The 21,178-nt window shown below is 40.9% G+C and overlaps 1 protein-coding gene across 3 annotated transcripts in view; it reads left to right on the forward strand.

The window, feature by feature from the left end:
* The window catches only part of LOC122806293 (F-actin-monooxygenase mical1-like), a 1,110,237-nt gene that overhangs the window by 801,703 nt on the left and 287,356 nt on the right, over nt 1-21,178 (forward strand). For all 3 annotated transcript variants that reach the window (XM_044076589.1, XM_044076591.1, XM_044076590.1), the window contains exon 15: nt 16,086-16,139. In XM_044076589.1, coding sequence (XP_043932524.1) covers nt 16,086-16,139 — 54 coding nt within the window. The remainder of the gene's footprint in view (nt 1-16,085; nt 16,140-21,178) is intronic.

The raw sequence follows: 21,178 nt of genomic DNA on the forward strand, positions 1-21,178 counted from the left end.
TTCACTGGTATTTAATTTGCTCTTTCCAAAAAGTTCCCACCTCCAGATATTTTATAGCCTTTACAATAATTTGCTCTTTCCTTTTTCTAAAGTTCCCACCTCCAGATATTTTATATCCTTTACAATATGCAGTACTTCAGTTACAGATGGTTTAGATTTTATAGGATCACAGGAAGGTATTAGGGGAATGGCCCTATAGCCTTTTATAATCCTAGCCAGTCATGCCCCAATTTTTCCAATTACCAATGCCCAAGGACTAGAACTGCTATTGTATATATTTTGATTTCCATTTTCTAGTAATTCCTTTCTTGGCAGACAGTAGTGTTAAACTTAGTAAGGCCTTAGTATATACAGGCAATTGAGAGTCTATGTCCCATTTCAAAAGAATCATTTTCTTAGTTACAGCAATTTGCTCCCCCAACATTTCTAACAAAACACACTGTAGGGAATTTTTAAAATCTGCCAACTTTTTACATTTCCAAAACCCTTGTTCCCAATTTCCTCTCTATTTCCCATCATACCTCCTGCATTTGCTATCTACCTGAGGAAAAATCCTCTAAAATTTGCTTGGGGGTATAAAAACATCTGTGCAAACATTTCCAGGCAAAAATCCTACACCTTCTGGACTTTGTTGCATACTTGGAAGCCATGCAGTTGCCTTTCAATTGCCCTTTTGTGAGCTGCCTTGCTAGTCTCTGTTCCTAATCTTTTCTAAGCTCCTGTTATTGATAATTATAGTTATCACACAGTGCTTTAAACAGTCTACTAATTAACTTTTCTAACAGCTGATTTTGTTTTAGACTCAACTGAAAACTCTGCTAGAGCAGGTCTTTCACTTCGGATTCCCCTAGTCCTTTCTCTTTGTTTGTGCTCTGTTATCAGTCTGCATTGTGGAAGGCAGTGTCTAACCTGCAGTCCAAACTTTAGCATGGTCTCATTTCACTCTATTAAGTTTACTTCACTAGTTGTTTGCTCCCAATACCATGGTTCCTTTGTTAATTGTTTCCGGTAAATTCCAGCCCCCTCTTGCCTATTTTCTGTACCACTACTGGCAGTCATCCTATTGGTAAAATCTCTTTTCTCCATTCCCATGTTAGCTTAGCTCTTAGAATACTTTCAGCTGCTTTATCAGTATAACATTGTGTTGGTGCTTATTATTCTCCTTAAGGACCTGCACACAAAATCCTGTTCTGTCCTTATCTGTTGAACCCCCCCCCCCAATTTCATCCCCCCTTATCCCCTACCACTTTAATTTATAACATGCTGCTTGTGCTGAGTCTTAACTATGTAACTCTAAATTATCCCTTCAAATCAGATGATCATAAATCAACGTATGCGAACAGAATCAACTTATCCCACTTAACCCATTCCATAGCCCCATCCCGAATAAAACTCAACTCTTTATTAATTACCATGTAAAACTTCTCTTCTGGTTCATAAAATGTATACCTGACCTGTACAGAAAATTAAAGGGATTAAAAACATTTTCACTGCTTGTATCTTACTATCCATACACATAATCAAGAGCTTCCTATTTCTCAGTTTTGTATTATTTTTTGTTTGGTCTCTCCCCATGTATTCTTAGCTGACATAACAGAATCCTTTTTAATCCATACTCCTAAATACTTCATTTTATTGTGTGCCCATAAATATGGACATTTCTAAACTGATTTGTGTGTGAGTACATAATTTACAGCTATAGCCTTTGTTTTATCTTCAATAATATTATATCCAGAAAAGACCTGAAACTGCCCCAGTATTGCAGAACACTAAAATGTTATTTTCTGGTTTTAATCAATGCAAAATAATATGATCTGTAAATAAAGCTAACTTTTCTTGTGTGCCATAACAGTTACATCCTTCAGTTTCTGAGTCCGTTTTTCTTTGCCAATAGTTCTAAATATAAATAACAAATGCCAAGGAGGACAGCCCTGCCTGACTCCTCTGTTCAAACACGGCTTATTGGAGAGGAACCCTCCCACTTTAATTATTGCCTCCGGTCCTTCATATACTCATAACTAACCCTTTTTTGTATCAGAGAGTGCAAATTTTTCCATTCCCTGCCTATAAAATCCCAGGTTACTGTGTCAAATGCTTTCCCTGCATTAAGACCCACCAACAGTAGTCATACTTTCTTACATTCTGCTTCCTTTGGGTCATCATTGTTGTGTTAATTTTGTCAAATGTTTGCCTCCCCTCCACAAAACCACACTGATCCACATCTATCAATTTTGGTAACACCTTTGCCCTTTTCTTAGCCAATGTAGACATAAACACTTTATAATTGTGGTTTAAAATTGAAAAAGATCTATATGAAGCTTGGTCTCAGGGTCTTTGTTTTCTTTGAGTAATTCAGCCCTCACAGGTCAGACCTTGAAACTGTCTTGTCTGAAATAAAAATAGAATAAAAATAAAACATGGGAATTCAAAATGCCATGGAAATTTTAGGAACTATGGCAAACTTCCTACTATTAAGTGGCACCCTAACAAAATTTCAAGCCCCCCCAAACAATGGGGACACCATTGCCTATGCAGAATTGTTCACAGTCACATAAATAGCTGCATAAAGACAGCTGTACCTACCTGTAATAAGCATAAGACAAACTCGAAAAACAAGCCACCCTGGTGGTATCTCTACATCAGTAGGTCATATAACAAATGAAAGATAATCTTGTAAAAAATTAGGAAGTGAAATGCCCAGCAAGGTAAACACTCCCTCATCAATCAAAACAAGCAGCTCAGGGGACTAATGAAGTCTACCAAAGCAAAGTTTGAGGTAAAAATAGCCTCCCAGGCCAGGAACAATCATAAGGCATTCGTCAGCTGTGTCCACAACCTCAAAGGCAACATATGCCAAATTGATTCTAAATGGAGCCACCTCTAAAGAGCTGGAAGATATTGCAAATCTACTTGCTAACCCAGAACTCCAGTTTTAGACCCCCCCCCAGACAGCCCCTTGGGCAATAACCTTGGACCATAACTCCCCCAACTATCACTAGGGAACAGGTCCTCAATGCACTCTCCAAGGCCAAGGGTACTGCATCAGTGGGCCCCGATAATATCCCAGGATGCCTCCTTAATAGCATTTTAGCATCACTATTTAACCACATCCTCTAGACAGACTTCATGCCAAGCAAATGGAGGACTGCAGCTGTCATCCCTCTACACAAAGATGGAACCACTTATGAACCCAGATAACTACAGACCCATATGTCTGACTAGTTTCATCTGCAAAGCCATGGAAAGAATTATCATGGAAATGGTAAACAAAGGAAACTTTCAGACATAGAATTTAACCCACTTGCTTTCATCTAGGACAGATCATGCCTACTCAACATGGTGGTCTTCTTGTAAAAGGTCTCCAAAGCAATGGATGAGGAAATGGTAATACTGCCTAACTTGACCTGACCAAAGCATTTAACACAATACCCCACTCAAGCATTGTAGACAAACTAAAAAAATTAGGTATAAATCCCAATATCACCCACTGGACAGCTAGCTTGGGTAAAAAGTAGGACCCAAGAAGTTAGGCTAGGGGAGAATACCACTACAAAAAGGCCAGTTACTAGCAAAGTTCCTTAAGGCTTGGTGCTGGGGCAACTCCTTTCTGGCATTTACTTCTTTAAAGTTAATGTCAACATCAAACGCCTTTGGCGGACCAAGTTTACAGGCATTTGGGAATTTTTTGACTGTGTCTAGTTTGCAAAGACATAAATACCCTCCAATAAGGTGTAACACAGGCAAATTGCTGGTGTCAGAGCCACGGTCTAAAACTCAGTTCCAAGAAATGCATAATAGTATCTGTTTTGGAGGTCCACTACCCCTTGAAACTACCACTTTGATTATAACCCCCCTAAGAGTAGCCTCAGTGGTCATGGATTTGGGATTGCTTGTAGACAGTAACCTGGTCTTTGACCATCATGTGTCTACTGTCATCTGTCTACTGTGATGATTGTGTGTCTACAGCAGTTAGGAAGTCATGTAGCACAACTTGTACACAACGATAATCATCTAAGTCCAAGGATGCCATTGTTCTGCTGTACACATCCCTCATCAGACCAGTCACTGAGTACAACACCCCCTTTGGTATGCACCTGAACAGGCATATGCAACAACTGGAATGTTCACAGAGGTTCCTCACAAAAAAGAAAAAAATTACAGGGTGTAAACAATATGTCCTATGTGACTGTCTCAAAGTCCTGTTCCTGTACTCAGTCTCCTACAGACTGCTGAAGGATGATCTATGCCTGACATACAGAGCATCGTGTGATCCCACTCTGTGGACCTGTTGCACACATGCAAAACAAATACCATCAGAATTACCTGACCTAGCAACCTAAACCTTGTCTGCAACATAAGTAGGAAATGTTAGAGGGGTGTATGTGTCTCAGAGACTGCCCCTTGTCTGGAATAGTCTTCCAGTATGTGTGAAGCTGAGTTCTTCCCTAACCCAGTTTAAGCATAACTTGGACCAGTGGATGGGGAATTGGAAATTTATCTCTGGTCTGGCACCTATGTCTGTTAGACAGAGGCAGTCTTTAAATGCTTGACCACCCATGCCCAATTCTACACATACCCACTAAAATAACCCTTGGGTATCAAAATCAGTCAGAAACATTTGAGAAGCATGGTTAGGCTTAAAAAGACCTCCTGGGGTCATTAGTTTAGTAATCATCTACTGACCTATAATTCCTGGTCCTGTGCTGTGTTTGCTGGGACACCCAACTCTGGTGAGTGTTAGTCTTACAGCAGAGTGAGCTGCCCTGCATCACCCCTGCTGCCCTCAGGATTGGTGTCCACTGCCAGTCCCTGTCACCCCCAGGATTGGTGTCTATGGTTAGTCCCTTACTCATGCCTCTACCATGCAGTCTTCATGAGCATCCAGGTCACTAATTGGTCCCATTCATTCAAATCACAATGCTTTATCTTCTTGTGTTGCTATGCCAGATAGTGGAGGAATTAATTGGTCTCAGTCATTCGATTCACAAGGCTTTATCTTTTTGTGTTACTACGCCAGATAGTGGAGGAATGTAGTTGATGTGCGAGTCCTGTTGAAGAGCCTGAGGAATGGCTGTAGTCACAAACATAAGTTTGTAGATTGAAATGGCTACTTCAGGGTCTTCTCTTCATCTTATATGAACTCAACATGCCATCTGCGGAATGCATCTGCAGTGCACAAGACCAGATGCAAGCAAGAAACAGTGAAAATCATTCTGGAGAAGACCTTGGAGGCAGATATGTATTACAGAAAGCAGTGTGGCAGTTAGTGTAGAGGATTAAAGCTATGAGCAGGTAACAAACTGCTTTCTGTTGTGCAGGGTTTGATTCCCCTCAGCTTCCATTGGCCTAGTCTGCAAGTCACTTAACTAGAGATTTCTCCCAAGCTGAGTCTAAAAGAGGCACATGTGGATCAGTGTTCTTTCCAGGTTAACAAGTAAAAACAATCATTTTTATTTTCTTTCTTTCATTCATTCATTCATTCATTTATCCTTTGTTGACCAGGTTAATCCTGCTAGGTTTGTGGCCTCTTTTCAGGGCAGACCCTAGGTGGTATTTCTACTACTTCGTTTACTCTTTTCGATAGATGCCATGGGATATTTTAATGTCTTTCTATTCAATGTTACAATATTCTTTATATGTGGGTGTCTTCCTCCCAATGACCCAATGTCTGGCCTGTATACAAATGCTTATAGACACTGCCAGTACATGGGACATCACACATAGGCTCTGACAGTGTCAGCCATAAAAGGACGACTGCACCTACCATCCTCAGAACTTTTTCGCTGCCATTTCAGAAGGTTGACTCTCATGTACAGTCAGAAGGTTGGCTCTCATGTACAGTCAGAAGGTTGGCTCTCATGTACAGTCAGAAGGTTGGCTCTCATGTACAGTCAGAAGGTTGGCTCTCATGTACAGTCAGAAGGTTGGCTCTCATGTACAGTCTGCAGTCAGATTCCGTGCGTTGCTGCCAGCTTCAGATAACTACCCCGTTGGGGATTCTTTTTATTGTTCCTGCCATTTGCTGTTGTTCATGTCATCCAGGAAGGGCAAGTGTAGGTGGGGAAGGCAGATTCCACATAAAGATGGTCACAAACTCTGTCTTGATTCTTTAGGGCCTAGCCACAATTACTGTCCCTATTCCATTTGCCAGGCCTTCATGCCAAAGACTTTACATAGCCGTCTTTCTGCCGTAAATCTCTATCTTGAGAATCAATGACTCAAACATCTCACTAGAGATGCTGTGGAAGGTGCTGTGGGTCATTCAGCTGAGCCAAGTTTGAAGAGGAATGTGAGTAAGCAGAAATCTAAAACCTCTTTGGCTGCGCCCACTACCTCTGACGTCCCCTTGAGGTCAGTGAAGACCCAGTGCTCCATTTGGAGGTCAGGTCCACTTTGGCGGGTACCTCTGGGGAAGCCACCAAGGATTCAGATCCTAGCACATCCAAGGCAATGCAGACATCCATACTGGACAACAGGGGGAACCGCGGTTTGTGCTGCTGGAGGACTCCTGTGAAGAAGTTACTGCCATTCTGACTAGGGATCCTTTGCTGTCTGTGTTGAATGTTAAGCCTATGTCAGGTTCCTCTTCTTTGTCTCCTCATACTGAAAGGCACGTTAAGAAAAAACAAAAGACCAAGTGTCTGAACATCCCTTCCGCCCCTCAGTCTGATTGGGATGCCTTCTCCCAGGGTCTAATTAAGGCCTTGATGGTTTTGAAGCCTTCTTCTTCTTCTTCTTCTTCTCTCCCTTTTCTTGCTTTTACTTCCTCTCCTGTACAGGCTGCTGTACCGCATGTTCTTCCCTCTGATTTTGAGGATTCTTCCTCTGATGAAGACTCCCTTGCATACTCCACCTAGATTACTTCTCCTCTGGAATATGCATGTCCTGAGCAGGAGTCTAATTAGGCAGATTCCCCAATGGAAGAACTTTCCTTTGGAGATGCCATCAATAAGGTGAGGAGGTTCTTCAAATGGGATTCCTCCCAGATTTCTGAGGAACAAAAATGTTTAGATCTTCTACAAATGAAGTTCCTGTTCCCTCTGCTGTTACTCCAGTTCTTCCAGCTTTCTTGGACACTTTTGCTTCTTCCTCCAAAACACGTGACTCCCAGGCCCCTTCTCCCAAGAGGTCTGATAGATTTTATAAAATTCCAGATGACTACACGTTTCTCTATAATTGCCACTCTGCTGATCCAGCTGTGGTCTTCATTGTTTCTGATAAATCTTCTCACTTGTCTCCTTTTGCCAAGCTTCTTCCTTCAGATAAGGAAAGCAAACTTCTTGAGAGACTGAGTAAGAAGGTATATACTTCTTCTATGTTAGCTGTTAGAGCTATTAATTACCAGACACATATGTCTAGATATTCTTTGGCTTTGCTTTTTCAGGCTTCACAGGTTTTGGCTTAGTTACGAGACCTAGAGGTTAAGTCACAGGTCTTCTCACTTTCATCTGCATCTTCTCAGGTAGCTAGACGTTCCATCAAGTACAGCTATGATGCTGTAGAGGCATCCTCTAGGGCTGCTGCTTCTGCCTCTGTGTTTAGGAGACATTCTTGGTTAAGGCTTCAATCATTGCCTGATGACATAAAAATGAAATTACTTGATGCTACTCTAGATAGTCTGCTTTGTTTGGATTGGCAGCTGCCAGAATTCTTTAAAGCCCTACAAGAAAAAGGAAAGGAAATTCAGGATTTAAAACACTTGTTTGTCTCACCAGTTCCCAAATTCCATAGGAATTTCCCTGCCAAAACATCCTTTGTTCGTAGACTTGCTTGTTTTTCCACTTCTTCTTCTGTTGCTAGGGCTAAAAAGTCTACTAGGAGACCCCCTCGATCTAAAGCTACTGCTTCTGCTCCTCCTTCTTAACAGCCCTTTCAGGCCAGGGCTAGTTCTCTGTGACAACCACTCCTCTCTTCCAAGTCATAACCTCTTTCTCTTCACCTGTCTCTTTCCTTTCCAACCTGGGCAAAGATCACTCAGGATGGCTGGGTTCTTCCATCATCCAAAAAGGTTACTTTATGACTTGGAAGACTGTCCCTTCTTTCATGGGGATTCCTCATCCCCCTTCCTGTCAACTTCATCTGTCTCCTCAAATTCTGTCTCAGCTTCTTGCTCAGGGCCTGTACCCCTGCATCAGAGAGGAAGGGGGTTTTACTCCAGAATGATCCTGGTGCCAAGAAAGGATGGTCCTTGGAGACCAATTCTAGACCTCTCTCATGTAAACACTTTCCTGTTAGTGCCTTCTTTCTGGATGCTGTCACCTCAGACCCCCCCCCATTTCTTCTCAATATTTCATGGCTTCTTTAGATCTCAAATATGCTTATCTGCATATCCCCATTCACCCTCAGTACAAGAAATTCTTATGTTTCTCAGTGGGTTCTTTGCAATTTCAGTTTTCTGCCTTGCCTTTTGGTATTTCCACTGACCCAAGGGTTTTCACAAAGTGCTTGGCCCCAGCCAGTGCTTTCCTCAGGGTCCATGAAGTTCAGGTTTGTCCTTACTTAAACCATGTTCTTTTTCTGGCCAACAATCTGGGTCAGTTGTCTCAAAACCTTGTGGATACTATTCATCTCCTTCAAGGCCTAGGGTTCACAATAAATTTCAGAAAATCCAGTCTGACTCCATCTCTGGATCACATCTTCTTAAGGTGCAGGTTCAGGATAGATAATGATGGTTTTCCTACCTGCAGACAAGATTCTCTCTCTCTTACATCCTTCATGGAAAGTCTCCTGCCTCTCCCATCTATCTCGGCCAGGGAATTTCTGAGACTTCTCAGATTCTTGGCTTCCACAATTCCCATGCTGCCTTTAGCAAAGCTTCATATGAGGAAATCTCAGTGGTTTCTAAAGGCAGCCTGGTCTCAACATGCTCACCCTTTAGATGTCCTGGTTCCTCTCCCCCCCAGCTTAAAAACAGAGCTCCACTGGTGGATTCCAACAACTGTCTCTAAATCCAGGTCTTCCTCTTCTCTTACCCCAGCCTTCTCAACAGCTGTTCACAGATGTCTCAGACATAGACTGGGGGGGGGGGGGTCATCCTTTGCTTCCAGGAAGGTTCAGGGTCTTTGGTCTCCACCTCAGCAAAAGAAGCACTTCAACATCTGAGAGATGAGGGCTGTAATTGTAGCATTGCAAACCTTTCATCCTCTTTTCCTACCAAGCCCTCTGAAGATTTTTACAGACAGTACCACCATCCATTCACTGTGGTGCAGCGGTAGCATTGTTGTCTCACAGCAAGAGGTTCTCCTGTTCGATTCTCGGCTGGAGTGCCTTCTGTGTGGAGTCTGCATGTCCTCCCCACGGTCGAGTGGCCTCCGAAAGACATGCGTGAATGGGCGTGCCTTCACTGAAGGTTGGGCGTTGGGCTGGCAACTTGGCACCATAAAAATCTACTGCCAATCATTAGCGGACCAGAGTTCCACTGTGGCAACCCCTAACCGGGAAAAGCCAAAAAGTCACAACAAACCATCATCCTCTGGTATACGAACAAGTGGAGGGGGAACCAAATCTGATCTTCTTTGCAGGTTAGCCCTCAAGGCATGGGAGTTAGTTATTCAGTACAAAGTAACCCTTCAAGCTGTTTACCTCCCCTCGACTCAAAACTGTGTGGTGGATGCATTAAACAGATCCATGACACAATCACACAAATGGATGCTTCACAGGGATGTATTCCTGGATGTAGTTCACCGGTGGGGTACTCCACATCTGGATCTCTCTGCCTCTCCTCAAAACAGACAACTTCCCCTATTTTGTGCCAGGGTCCCACATCCTCTGGCCTAGAAGGCGGATGCCCTATCTTTCTCATAGAAGGGGATGTTTCTTTATGCAGTCCCACCTTCCCTCTAATTCAAAACTATTGCTGAAAATTCAGCAGGACAGACCAGAAATCTTGTTGGTGACTCCCTTTTGGCCAAGACAGTATTGGTTCCCTCTTCTTCTGCAATTAGACAAGGGCCATCACCAGAAGTTGCCTCACTGGTTGGACTTACACAAGACAAGGGATCTTTGATTCATCCACACCTGATCCCTTTCAGGCACCTTTTCTCACAGGACGTGGTTAGGGTTTTACTGGAGGCCAGGAAACCCAATACTAAGAAGTCTTACATTTCCAAATGGAAAAGATTTTCTATCTGTTGCCTCAAAAGAAGTCTAGATCCAATGTCTGTGGACATTCCAATTATACTTTCTTACTTGTGTGAATTGCTTAACAGTGGTTTGTCATATTCCTCAGTGAAAGTCCACTGTTCTGCTCTTTCTGCTTGTCTGCCATTAACACCTCCTTTAGCCTCCTGATTGGAGGTTAAACATTTTCTTAAAGGCATCCTGCACATCAAACCTCCCAGGAAACCAATGCCTCCTCCTCCTTGGGATCTTAAGTATGTCTTAGAGAAGTTAACACTGGCCTCTTCTGAGCATGCGGCCTTAGCTCCCTTGAAGTTTTGCTCTTGGAAAACAGTGCTTCTGGTGACCTTAACTTCTGCTAGGAGGTTTTCTGAGATTCAGGCCTTGATGGCATCCCCTTGTTTCTTGGTCTTCCACGACAGGGTATCTTTGAGGATTAATCCTTCTTTCATGCCTAAAGTGGTGAATGACCTGTCCCTTAATCAGTGTATCCAATTGCCCACCTTTTCCCTTATCCTCAGTCCTCTAGTGAGAGGATTTTGCATACCTTAGATGTATACAGACAGCTCAGATTTTACCTTGACAAAGTGAAATTTATAAGGAAGTCAGATCAGCTCTTTGTGTTTTCTCATCCCAGGGCTCTGGGTTTACCTGTTTCTAAACAAAGTATTTCATCTTGGATTTCTAAGGCTATTGTGTTTTGTTATGTTTTTCATGGAAAATCACTGTCTTCTGTCAGAAACCATTCCACCAGATTGGTTGCTTCGTCAGGGGCTTTCTAGGCTGCTACTTGGTCTTCGGTCCATACTTTCACCAAACATTACAGGTTGGCACTATCTCTAGGTCCAGGGCAGGATTTGCTACTGCTCTTCTGCATGGATTTATAGAGAATTCTTCCTCACTTCCTTCTTTTCCTTCCTCCTCCTCCTCCTCCTCCCTAGGTTCCCAGTAAGCTTAGTCACTCACCTGTATGTAAAGAATACGGCAACATTAAATAGAAGGGCATAGAATAGTTGTGTAAAATCTTACCATAACCATAGATGTTCCTCTCTTTTATGTTGCAGTATTCTGTCCATCCTACCTTCCCCCTGCAACATATCCCCTTCCTAGGATGACTCCTTGTTTGCCTTAGAACTGTTGTTCGTCTTGGGGCTTCCTTGTTCTGAGGATAGTACATGTGGACATCCTTTTATGGCTGCTGCTGTCAGAGCCTACATGCAATGTCCCACATACTGGCAGTGGCTATAAGCTTTTGTATTCAGGCCGGATGTCAAATCACTGGGCATAAGACAATCCATGTGTAAAGAATACTGCAACAAAGAAGAGAAGGATATCTATGGTTATGGTAAGATTTTACACAACTATTCCTTCCACCTAAGGTGCCACCAACTCAAGCAGATGGGACCCAGGTTTAATGAATCATCCAAAGGATGACATACTCAAGAGTGCAGCACCCCCCCCCCCCCATAGCTCTCAACCTCATTTCTCCAAAATGAGGAACATTAGCCCTCATAATGTGTGACAAATAGGCAAAATGTGGAACACTTACTAATGGCTTACTAACAGCTTCAACTAGGAAGGTCATATGATGGCTAAAATATGCTGGTTTTACTTATAAACAAGATATTTTAATGAATGAATATGATTCACATCTATTTACCCATGGCTAGCAGTTAAAAAATTCCTAACACAATGTGTGACAGACCCTTTCAATGTGGAACTTTGATGAACATGCACTTTTTAAGACCCCAAATGAGGTACGTTCCTCGTAATGAAGTACACTTGAGAGCTAAGCCCCCCTTATGCTGCACTGCATTGTGAGTAATCCAATCACATAGATTGGGAATAGAACTCCGAGCCCTCTTGTCTTTCAGCATCAAAGACGAATGTGCTACATGTTGTATCACTGACACCGCTAAGGCCCAATAATAAAAAACAATAGAGTGAGAAGGTAATATCTCCAAGAATGTCACTTCTTCAAGAACGATTCCTGGCAATATGGCTAAATATCGAACTTGCCTTGTAGTAGGTACTAACTTTTTACTAACTTGGTGTCTGGAAGGTTAGTGTGATATTTAAAGGGTACGGGTAAACTAAAAGCCCCAGAACTTGAAAGTGGTGCTGCATCCGTTGGCATAGAGAATTGAGCACTGACTATGCTACAGGTTACATAAGTGTGAGCAGCAGACACACCCCTAGACTGGGAATGGAACCCAAAATCCTCTGGTCTCCCAGCACCAAAGAGACTGTGCTACTTGTACTATTGACACTGCTAAGGCCCAATTATAAGTATATAAATAAATAATAGAGTGAGAAGGGTAATTATTTCTCCAAGAGCATCCCTTTTTCAAGACTGATCCCTGGCATCATGGCTAAAGATCCTGCTTGCCTTATAGCAGGTACTTAATTTTTGCTAACTTGGTATGTGGAAGGTCATTGTGATATTTAAAGGTTTGGGTTTAGCTAAAAGCCTCTGAACTTAAAAGTGGTGCTGCATCCACAGACATAGAGGTTTTAGCACTGGTTGTGTTACAGGTTACCTAGGTGTAGCAGCACCTGTAAAGGCAGGTGAAAGAAATATGGCTGTATTACTAAACATCAGGAGGTAGTAGGATTTCCTACCACAGGAGCTCCCTCTAGTGGGTGGATACAAGGAGATTAGCCTTGAGATCACAAATCGTGTGGCTAGTCCTGTGTGGCCTACCATGCCCAGACAGTGGAGTTAGTGATACGGAGGTATCACAATGAGATATGAACTGTGTAGCACATTCTCTCTATATACAAACCAGTCAGGAAAGTAGAAGAGCATTAAAAAGAAAAGTCTGTGTCAGCCTTAGATGATGGCCATCTGACACATGACTTCTGCCCTCACTCTCTGGACATAACATGAGGCTGCCAGATGGTTTTCCCCTTACGAGGAGCCATCCATCCATTGGATGATGTAGTATGCTGATGTCAAGCAGGATGAGGAATAGAATGGTCACTGGAGAGTATTTAAGGGCTAGACAGTCAGGATTACATGGGTCAAAAACAAAAGAGAAAAATGTACAAGAGTCCAGGCCAGTGCTGAAATTTGATTCGATGCCAAAAAGCATGTTTTACATTTTATTATAGTATAGTGAGATTTTTTAAAGAGAACTATAAAATGCCTGTATCAGCTGTTTTTGGCAGTCCTTTTGAATATAATAGAAGGTTTTGGTGGCATTGGTAGATATCTAGTTACCTACATAAAACTTCAGCTAACAGGGAAAGAAAGAGAGTTGTGGTGATTCATTCCTACTAAACAGCACAGAGCACTCTGGCATGAATGGAAAGGATTCAATTTGTATTAATCCTCGGGTTTTTCTGTCCTCAGAGCTGTCAATCAAATGGCAGATCTCATGACCTATGTAAAATTAGATTCTAATCATTCACAGTGAATGCTTTGCATAAGTCATTAAGTACAGCCCTTGTGATGAAACTGTCCTGAAGCCAATTTAAAAATAATGCAACTTGTTGGACAGCATATGTAACTCATTGAATAGCAAAATGTCTTGCAAATAGAATCCAGGAAGTTAGGGTAGATAGCTGTACCTTCTCCAAAAGACCTGTCACTAGTGGTGTACCTCAGGGTTCAGTCATTGGGCCACTCCACTTTGGCATTTACATCTCAAAGGTCAAAGCAAATGTTAAGAACTTGACCAAGTTTGCAAACCACTGTAAACTTAGTGTCATCATAAACTTCCCAGAGTACACCAGATTCCTCCAAGAGTGTCTTTCCCAAACAAATAGCTGGAGTCGAAACCATGGATTAAACTAAATGCCAAGAAATGTGCAGTTGTATCCAAACTTGTAACTAACACATGAGAAACCTACCCCTAAAAGTCGATCCTGTAGTCAGGGATCTGAGAACCTATGTCAACAACAAGGTTTTCTTTGATCGCCATGTGTCCACTGTTGCAAGGAAGTCCTTTTTCATTGCACAACTTATTTCTAAAGGCATTGTGTCCAGGATCTTCAGGACCATGGATTTAATCCTTCCACTGTACTCGTCCCTTAAAAGGCTGATCGGGCTGATCTCTGAATATAATGGTCTGTACCTGTAAGTAAATATATATATTTGGTATAATGTATATAATAATATATGTTTTATATATAAATGTGTTTATATATATGGGCATATTAATTTAATGTTTGTTATTGTATACATTTTATATACACTATATATTATATAATATATATTTGGTGTATACCTGTCGAAATACTTGTCACAACTGAAGTGACTACAATGCTTTCTTATTAAAAAATATCAAAGACCTAAATCACAAAAACTATGCAGACCATCTCAAAGCCTTGAGCCTGTTCTTGGTATCATACAGGCCACTAAGAGGTGACCTCTGCTTCCCCTATAGAACCTCTTTAGACTCTACCCTGTGGACCTGTTACACATTTGCAAGTCCAGTGGTAGTGTGAACACATTTTTAAGGGATCTAAATCACTTTTTCAGTATAAATAGAACACTTTGGAGGGATAGGTACGTATCACAGAGAATATTTCTTCAATGGAGCCGTCTTCCATTTCACATACAGTAAAGTACTTCTCCTACTTTTTCAAATGTAATTTGGATGAATGGAAGGGAAACTGCAAGTTGTCCCCCAGTTTAGCACCCATGTCCCTCATGGATAGAGGCAACAAGTAAATGTCTCAACATATGCTTGTTTGATGACCTCTGGAATATTTGTATATAAAATATAAGGGCTACAAACTACCATTGGACTGTAAGGCTAGGTTCTGTAAGATTCTCACACATCAATAGTTTAGTAAATACCTATGAACTAGACAGAAATCAGTTCATGAAACTCAAAGTTCTGACAAGTGCCCAATACCACATCCTGCCTGTAATCAAAGTATCCGTAATTGGGACGCTGGTGATTCCCAGCCCTTCCTCTTTACTCTCCTGAATGTAAATATATCTATTCTACAATTCCTGTACTTCAAGGTAGATGTAATAACCCGAACATTCTTTGGTCTCCACAACAATATAGTAATTGAATTCTGAAATAGAAAGACTAGCCTTTGGCTGTGCTTTCAGTAATTTAGACAAGCTGGGGCTATTTGAGTTGTGCCAGAAACTTCTGTGACTCAGGCTAATGGTAAAAGACCCTCATGGAGTTTACTGTTATCAATACTTAGTCGGGAAGACAGAGTACGATTCTCCTACAACAAAGACTGCATTAACATGCATCTCTTTAGCAGAAATTACTTAAAGATGGTTGTGTTCATAGATTGTCAAATAATCATGTTATACATTGGCCACATGCTGTGGACAAATGCAGTAATGTAGCCAGGGCTGTTTGGGGTTGCATTTCTATACTCTCATTTCATATGCATCTGGTTGTACTATGATACAATGATTTTTGTGGACTCTTAGAAAGATTTACAGGTTGAGCTGTTTCTTGTGTCTCTATGGGCATACTAACTTCATAGTGTGTGGCAGAAAAATTCTTGTAAGGTCACCTTTGAAGTTACAGCTTTTGAGTGTCTCTATATCCTTGTGAATTTAGATAAAATGTAGGAAAACTGATACCTTTCCTTGACCTTTGTATACTTTTGTACTTGGGAGGACTACAATAATTCCTCTTTTGTGTCATAACATACAGGAAGGATTTGTCGACTCTCATGGTGCTTAATATTTATTTGTATTCTTTTTGCACGGTCGTTCTTTTCATTCTGAATCTGCACTATTAGCTAATGAAAATGTTAGAGATGCGCTATTAAGTTCTGCCTTTGAATCTGTTTTTTGATTCATAATGTTTAAATTGATTGCATTTTGACTAGTCCATGTATAGTTTGAAGCCTGCTTGTCACTACTGTGGCTGTGTTATCATGGTTCCTGTAGTTGGATGTTGTTTCTCTCATTCAGTTATTGTTAAAAAGCCTAAACCCAGTAAGGCATATAATGGATTTATATCTGTTTTCTTCTGCAGAAGAACATTGAGCCAAATGACTTGAAAAGCAAAGACCAGACCTCAGATGTTACAGTAAGTTACAAATAATCATCCGTGGAGATTTCAGCTGTAGATCAGTAACATTATAAAGTGGAGACACCATTAATATTAATGTAGCTAGCCCCAGGCTGGAGTTGGAGTGAAGGGGTGTAATCTAGTATATTTTAAGATGTTTCTTTTATTACTCTATCCATCGTGAGCTGTAGACACGGAGTGGAGAAACCCATATGCATTGTCTCCTTGAGTTGTTTACCCAGAGTCCCACAGCAGGTAAAATAAATCAAACTGTATACAGTTGGCTAGAGGGAGCAGCTTTTTAAATGGTCAGAGCCTTAATCCCATGTGGTAACTGCTAGACGGTCTTTACATTGTTTGCCCTAACAGCTAAAGTTGGTGGAAATGGTAATTACATGGACCCATGGTAGTACCCGTTAACCATTCTTTTTTATGTATTTCTTCTGCCTCAAGTGCAGGCTAACCATCAGCCTGCATCTGCCAGCTGCCTGGCCTTTTCATTTCTCCTTAATAGTAAGTCCAGTGGTGAAAACAAGAGCTAGTCGGTAGACAGGCAGTCATGCAGGGAGGTTTGGGGGATTTGCTCTCTAACCTTTTTCTCCTGTTGCTTCACATTTGCACCACGAAGCATGGACCCACAGTGCTTGTGCAGACGTGTATGCACTTTCACGTATGTAATGAATCTGCCAGTGGCCTGGCAGACAAAAGCATGACTTTGCCATAGTCTTTGATCATTGGAGTAGCTAAGTGTTAGTAATAATGACTTTGCCATAGTCTTGTTCATTGGAGTAGCTAAGTGTTAGTAATAATGACTTTGCCATAGTCTTGTTCATTGGAGTAGCTAAGTATTAGGTATTAATAATGACTTTGCCGTAGTCTTGTTCATTTGAGTAGCTAAGTGTTGGGTAGTAATAATGACTTTGCCATAGTCTTGTTCATTGGAGTAGCTAAGTGTTAGTAATAACAACTTTGACATAGTCTTGTTCATTGGAGTAGCTAAGTGTTAGATAGTATTAATGACTCTGCCATAGTCTTGTTCATTGGGGTAGCTAAGTGTTAGATGGTAATAAAGACTTTGCCATAGTCTTGTTCATTGGAATAGCTAAATGTTAGACAGTAATAATGACTTTGTCATAGTCCTGTTTATTGGAGTAGCTAAGTGTTAGGTAGTAATAATGACTCTGCCATAATCTTGTTCATTGGAGTAGCTAAGTGTTGGATAGTAATAATGACTTTGCTGTAGTCTTGTTCATTGGATTAGCTAAGTGCTAGCTAGTAATAATGACTCTGCCATGGTCTTGTCATTGGATTGATATTTTGTATGCAATAATACTTCTAATTTTTGTTTGATTTGTGGGTTGTTGAACAAAACTTGCTGCAGCAATTATATTGTCTTTAATTGGTTTGCTTTATTTGTTGCACTAAAGAATACATTAGTTCATTAATAGATCTGTTTTGTGTTGTATAGTCCAAACATGTTGCATTTTACTGATATATTTTGCAATGGCTCATTTTAAGCCTCCTAGCATCTACAAAGGAATTGACATTTGTAATGTCATATAGTCTGCATATTTGGAGTGAGGATCAGAACTGTCTGATCTTCAGCATCCATTATGTAATCATTTCATAACTTTGAAACATTCTTCTCTACAAGATTAGATATTAAGTAATATGTGCATTTAGTTAAAACTGTTAGTTTGGCAATTGGTGCAGATGACTAAAGCTCCACCTTGTTAATGAGCTTCTTCCTGTGGCAAAGGTGCAGGCTGTAGGATTTGAATCTTTCTACCTTCATTTACGTACTGTGTAACATTGAGAAAGTCAATTCACACGCACTGCTTTGGAGCAATTGGGAATTTGGGCTAAAAGTTCACCAGGACTGCATGCCTACTAACTATGATTCTGTTGTCATTGCTTGCCAGCCATTCCCAATTGTATATTTGATCTACTTCAGAAAATGTTATGGCAAAATCATCAGCACACCAATGATTAATGTAACCCAGGCAATTTATTGTTCAAGAGCAGCAGGCACTGCTTTTGTAGATGAAGCACTGAAATGGAAAGCTGTTTTCTAGCAGCAACCTCTGCATTAGTGATAGTTATTTTTAATATGGAATTATTCAGATGGACTTTCTTTACGCAGAGATTGTGCATATTGACTTATTATATGTTATCAGTATCTTATGCTGTCATAAATACACTTCTATTTAAACTGTGCTGCATGAGGCTGGATTTTATGATGTGATGCTAGTGATCTTTATACAATTTCATATAGTTCATTCAAAGCTAGTAATAAAGTACATGTCATTTTATTTCTTCATAACAGTAATGGGTGTACACATTCAGCAAAGTGGCATTAACTGCTTCTGCGGGGCTGTTTATGGATGAAAATACCTTGTGCTCTTATCTGATCATTTTTAAACAGTCTTTAACCTGTCTTTGCAGGACTAGTGTGTGTGTGTGTGTGTGTGTGTGTGTGTGTGTGTGTGTGTGTGTGTGTGTGTGTGTGTGTGTGTAAATTAAGTAGGAGTACTTTGGCTATTGTGTGTTTGTGTGAAACACATTTGTAATATACAACTTTGGTCATTATTATTATTTTTGGCACAGATATCTGAGAAGGATGCAGTCAACAATGTAGCAATAATTGCTGGGTTTGGGCAATGTCAGCGCATAAAACTGACAGGCCTTGCTGAGCTGATGAAAGTTAATCAGGTCTATATTAGAATCATGAAAGCTTACTTTCGCGAATGCAAATTCATCGACACATAAATGTCGAAGTCCTAAAACAGCGAAGTACGAGAAAAGCGCATTTCAGAATGCCGAACGTCCTTTCTTGGACAGCAGGGTGATCATGGGGATGAGGAAATAAATCCTTTTCCCCACTGTAGTGTGGTCTTGGAGTTGGCATATTTAAGTAGGGGGGTGTGGCAGGTGCAGGGGGGCTTGCCCCCCTGCAAAAACATTTGAAAAAGTGTTTTGCATTAGGTTTGTTCCGTTAGGTTTACCTTACCTGTATGGCACTGTAGCTTCCGGGAATATGTTCGGCGTTGTCATTTTCACTTTTTTGATACTTCGCTGTTTTAGGGCTTCGACGTTTGTGTCGATGAATTTGTGACCCAAGTTAGTCATCAGTCTGTCTTTGCAGGATTAGTGTGGATATGTATAAAGAAAACTGGAATAATTTTAGTGTGGCCATTTTTTTTTTTTTATCACAATCAGATGCGATGTGTTCACGGTTTATAAAATGGCAGTAATTGTTGAGTACAGATATTGATTGATTATAATGACAGCAGTTTGAGTTGCCTTACCTGGCTGAAATGTTCTGAAATGGGTACTTTTGTCATTATCGCTTCATAAAGATTTTTCACTACTTACTGGAAAAAATGTTCATAATTACAAATTTAAAATTCACTCTAACAAAGGTTGCTGTATTAAACAAGATGTACAATGTAAAGCACTCAGTAAGGTGAATCAAAGAACGCATTTATTTGTGCCGGGTCCAAAAAATGTGTGTAGGGGCAAGGTTTAAAATAGCCCGGAGCCCGAGGTACACTTAATACATCACTGACCAATTGCATTTTCAAGACAAGAAAATCTCTCTTTTGGGAAAATGGCCACCCGGGCTAGTTACTCAATCAATAAGATGCCCCTAAGAGTTGACCCAATAGTCAGGGATCTGGAAAGATATGTTGACAGTAGTTTAGCCTTTGACCAATATTTGGCCAAGGTGGTAAGAAAAATCATTCTATGTAACCCGACTTATATGTATGGGCAATAGCATAGATGTTCAGGGAAGTCATAGTACTAATTTATTCAGCCCATATGAGAACCATCATTGAGTATAACGCCCCCTTCAGCATGTACCTGACCCAGACATATGCGACAGTTGCAATGGTCACAAAGATTCCTTACCAGGAGTATCCAGGGTATAAACACGTTGTCCTATATGGATCTCCTTAAAACCCTGTCACTATAGTCAGCTTCCTATAGGTTAGTGACAAGTGATCTATGTCTGGCATACAAGGCATCCTCAGATCCAGCTCTTATGGACCTTTTGCACATCTGCAAAATGGACAGTATCAGAACCACTAGATCCAATGATTTAAATTTATCTTGTGACATAAATAGGACATGTTAAAGAGACAGATATGTCTCTCAGAGGATCCCTATGCTCTGAAATAAGACCCATCCATGTTCAGCAGAGTCCATCTCTAACACTATTTAAGCGTAACAGTGGCCAATGGATGGGAAATCAGAAATTCATCTTGGGTCTTTCCCCCCATGTCTCTGAGAGACAGAGGCATGCCCAAGCTAAAATACTCCCACATAGCCTTTAGAAACTCTACCTAACATACTGCCTACTAATAAGTGCCAGTGATACACAGGGACACAACTGGGTTGAGTTGGCTAGGCTTTTAAATGCCTTGCTGGTCATCAGCCTAGTATATACCTTTGAGCATAAGAGATGTTTAGTTCTGCTTATACTAATTCTGTTTTCAATATGAGACTGTTTAGTTTAGCAAATTGCTATCAGCTTTTGTGCTGTAAAATATGAAATAAAAGTTTTTTTTAATTAATTCTAAATCTGTGTAATCATTGCAAAAGTGAAAAAGAAAACATGCACTCTGACAGGTTTGAGTAGTATTTATTTATTTATGGTAATTGGCGAGAGACAGACAAGTAATGGAAAAGTAGAATGGCAGCTGGGGGGGTGGGGCCTGGTTCATTACCCTGCCTAGGACCCCATTGAACCATGATGTGGCTGTAGTGATACACACACACACACACACACACACACACACACACACACACACACACACACACACACACACACACACACACACACACACACACATGCATACAGTGCAACATTTGTTACCTAATATAACTCCTATTTTAATTATAAATCTCAAACATTAACACAAACACTCCTGCAAACTATCCCCTTACCTTAACCCATCAACACACACACACACACACACACACACACACTCTCTCTCTCTCACACACACACATGTGCACGCATGCACTCCTAAACCACCTAATGTAGAAACCCA

The sequence above is a fragment of the Protopterus annectens genome, chromosome 7.part0, assembly GCF_019279795.1.
Source record: "Protopterus annectens isolate FY-2018-M chromosome 7.part0, PAN1.0, whole genome shotgun sequence".
Classification (NCBI taxonomy): domain Eukaryota; kingdom Metazoa; phylum Chordata; order Ceratodontiformes; family Protopteridae; genus Protopterus; species Protopterus annectens.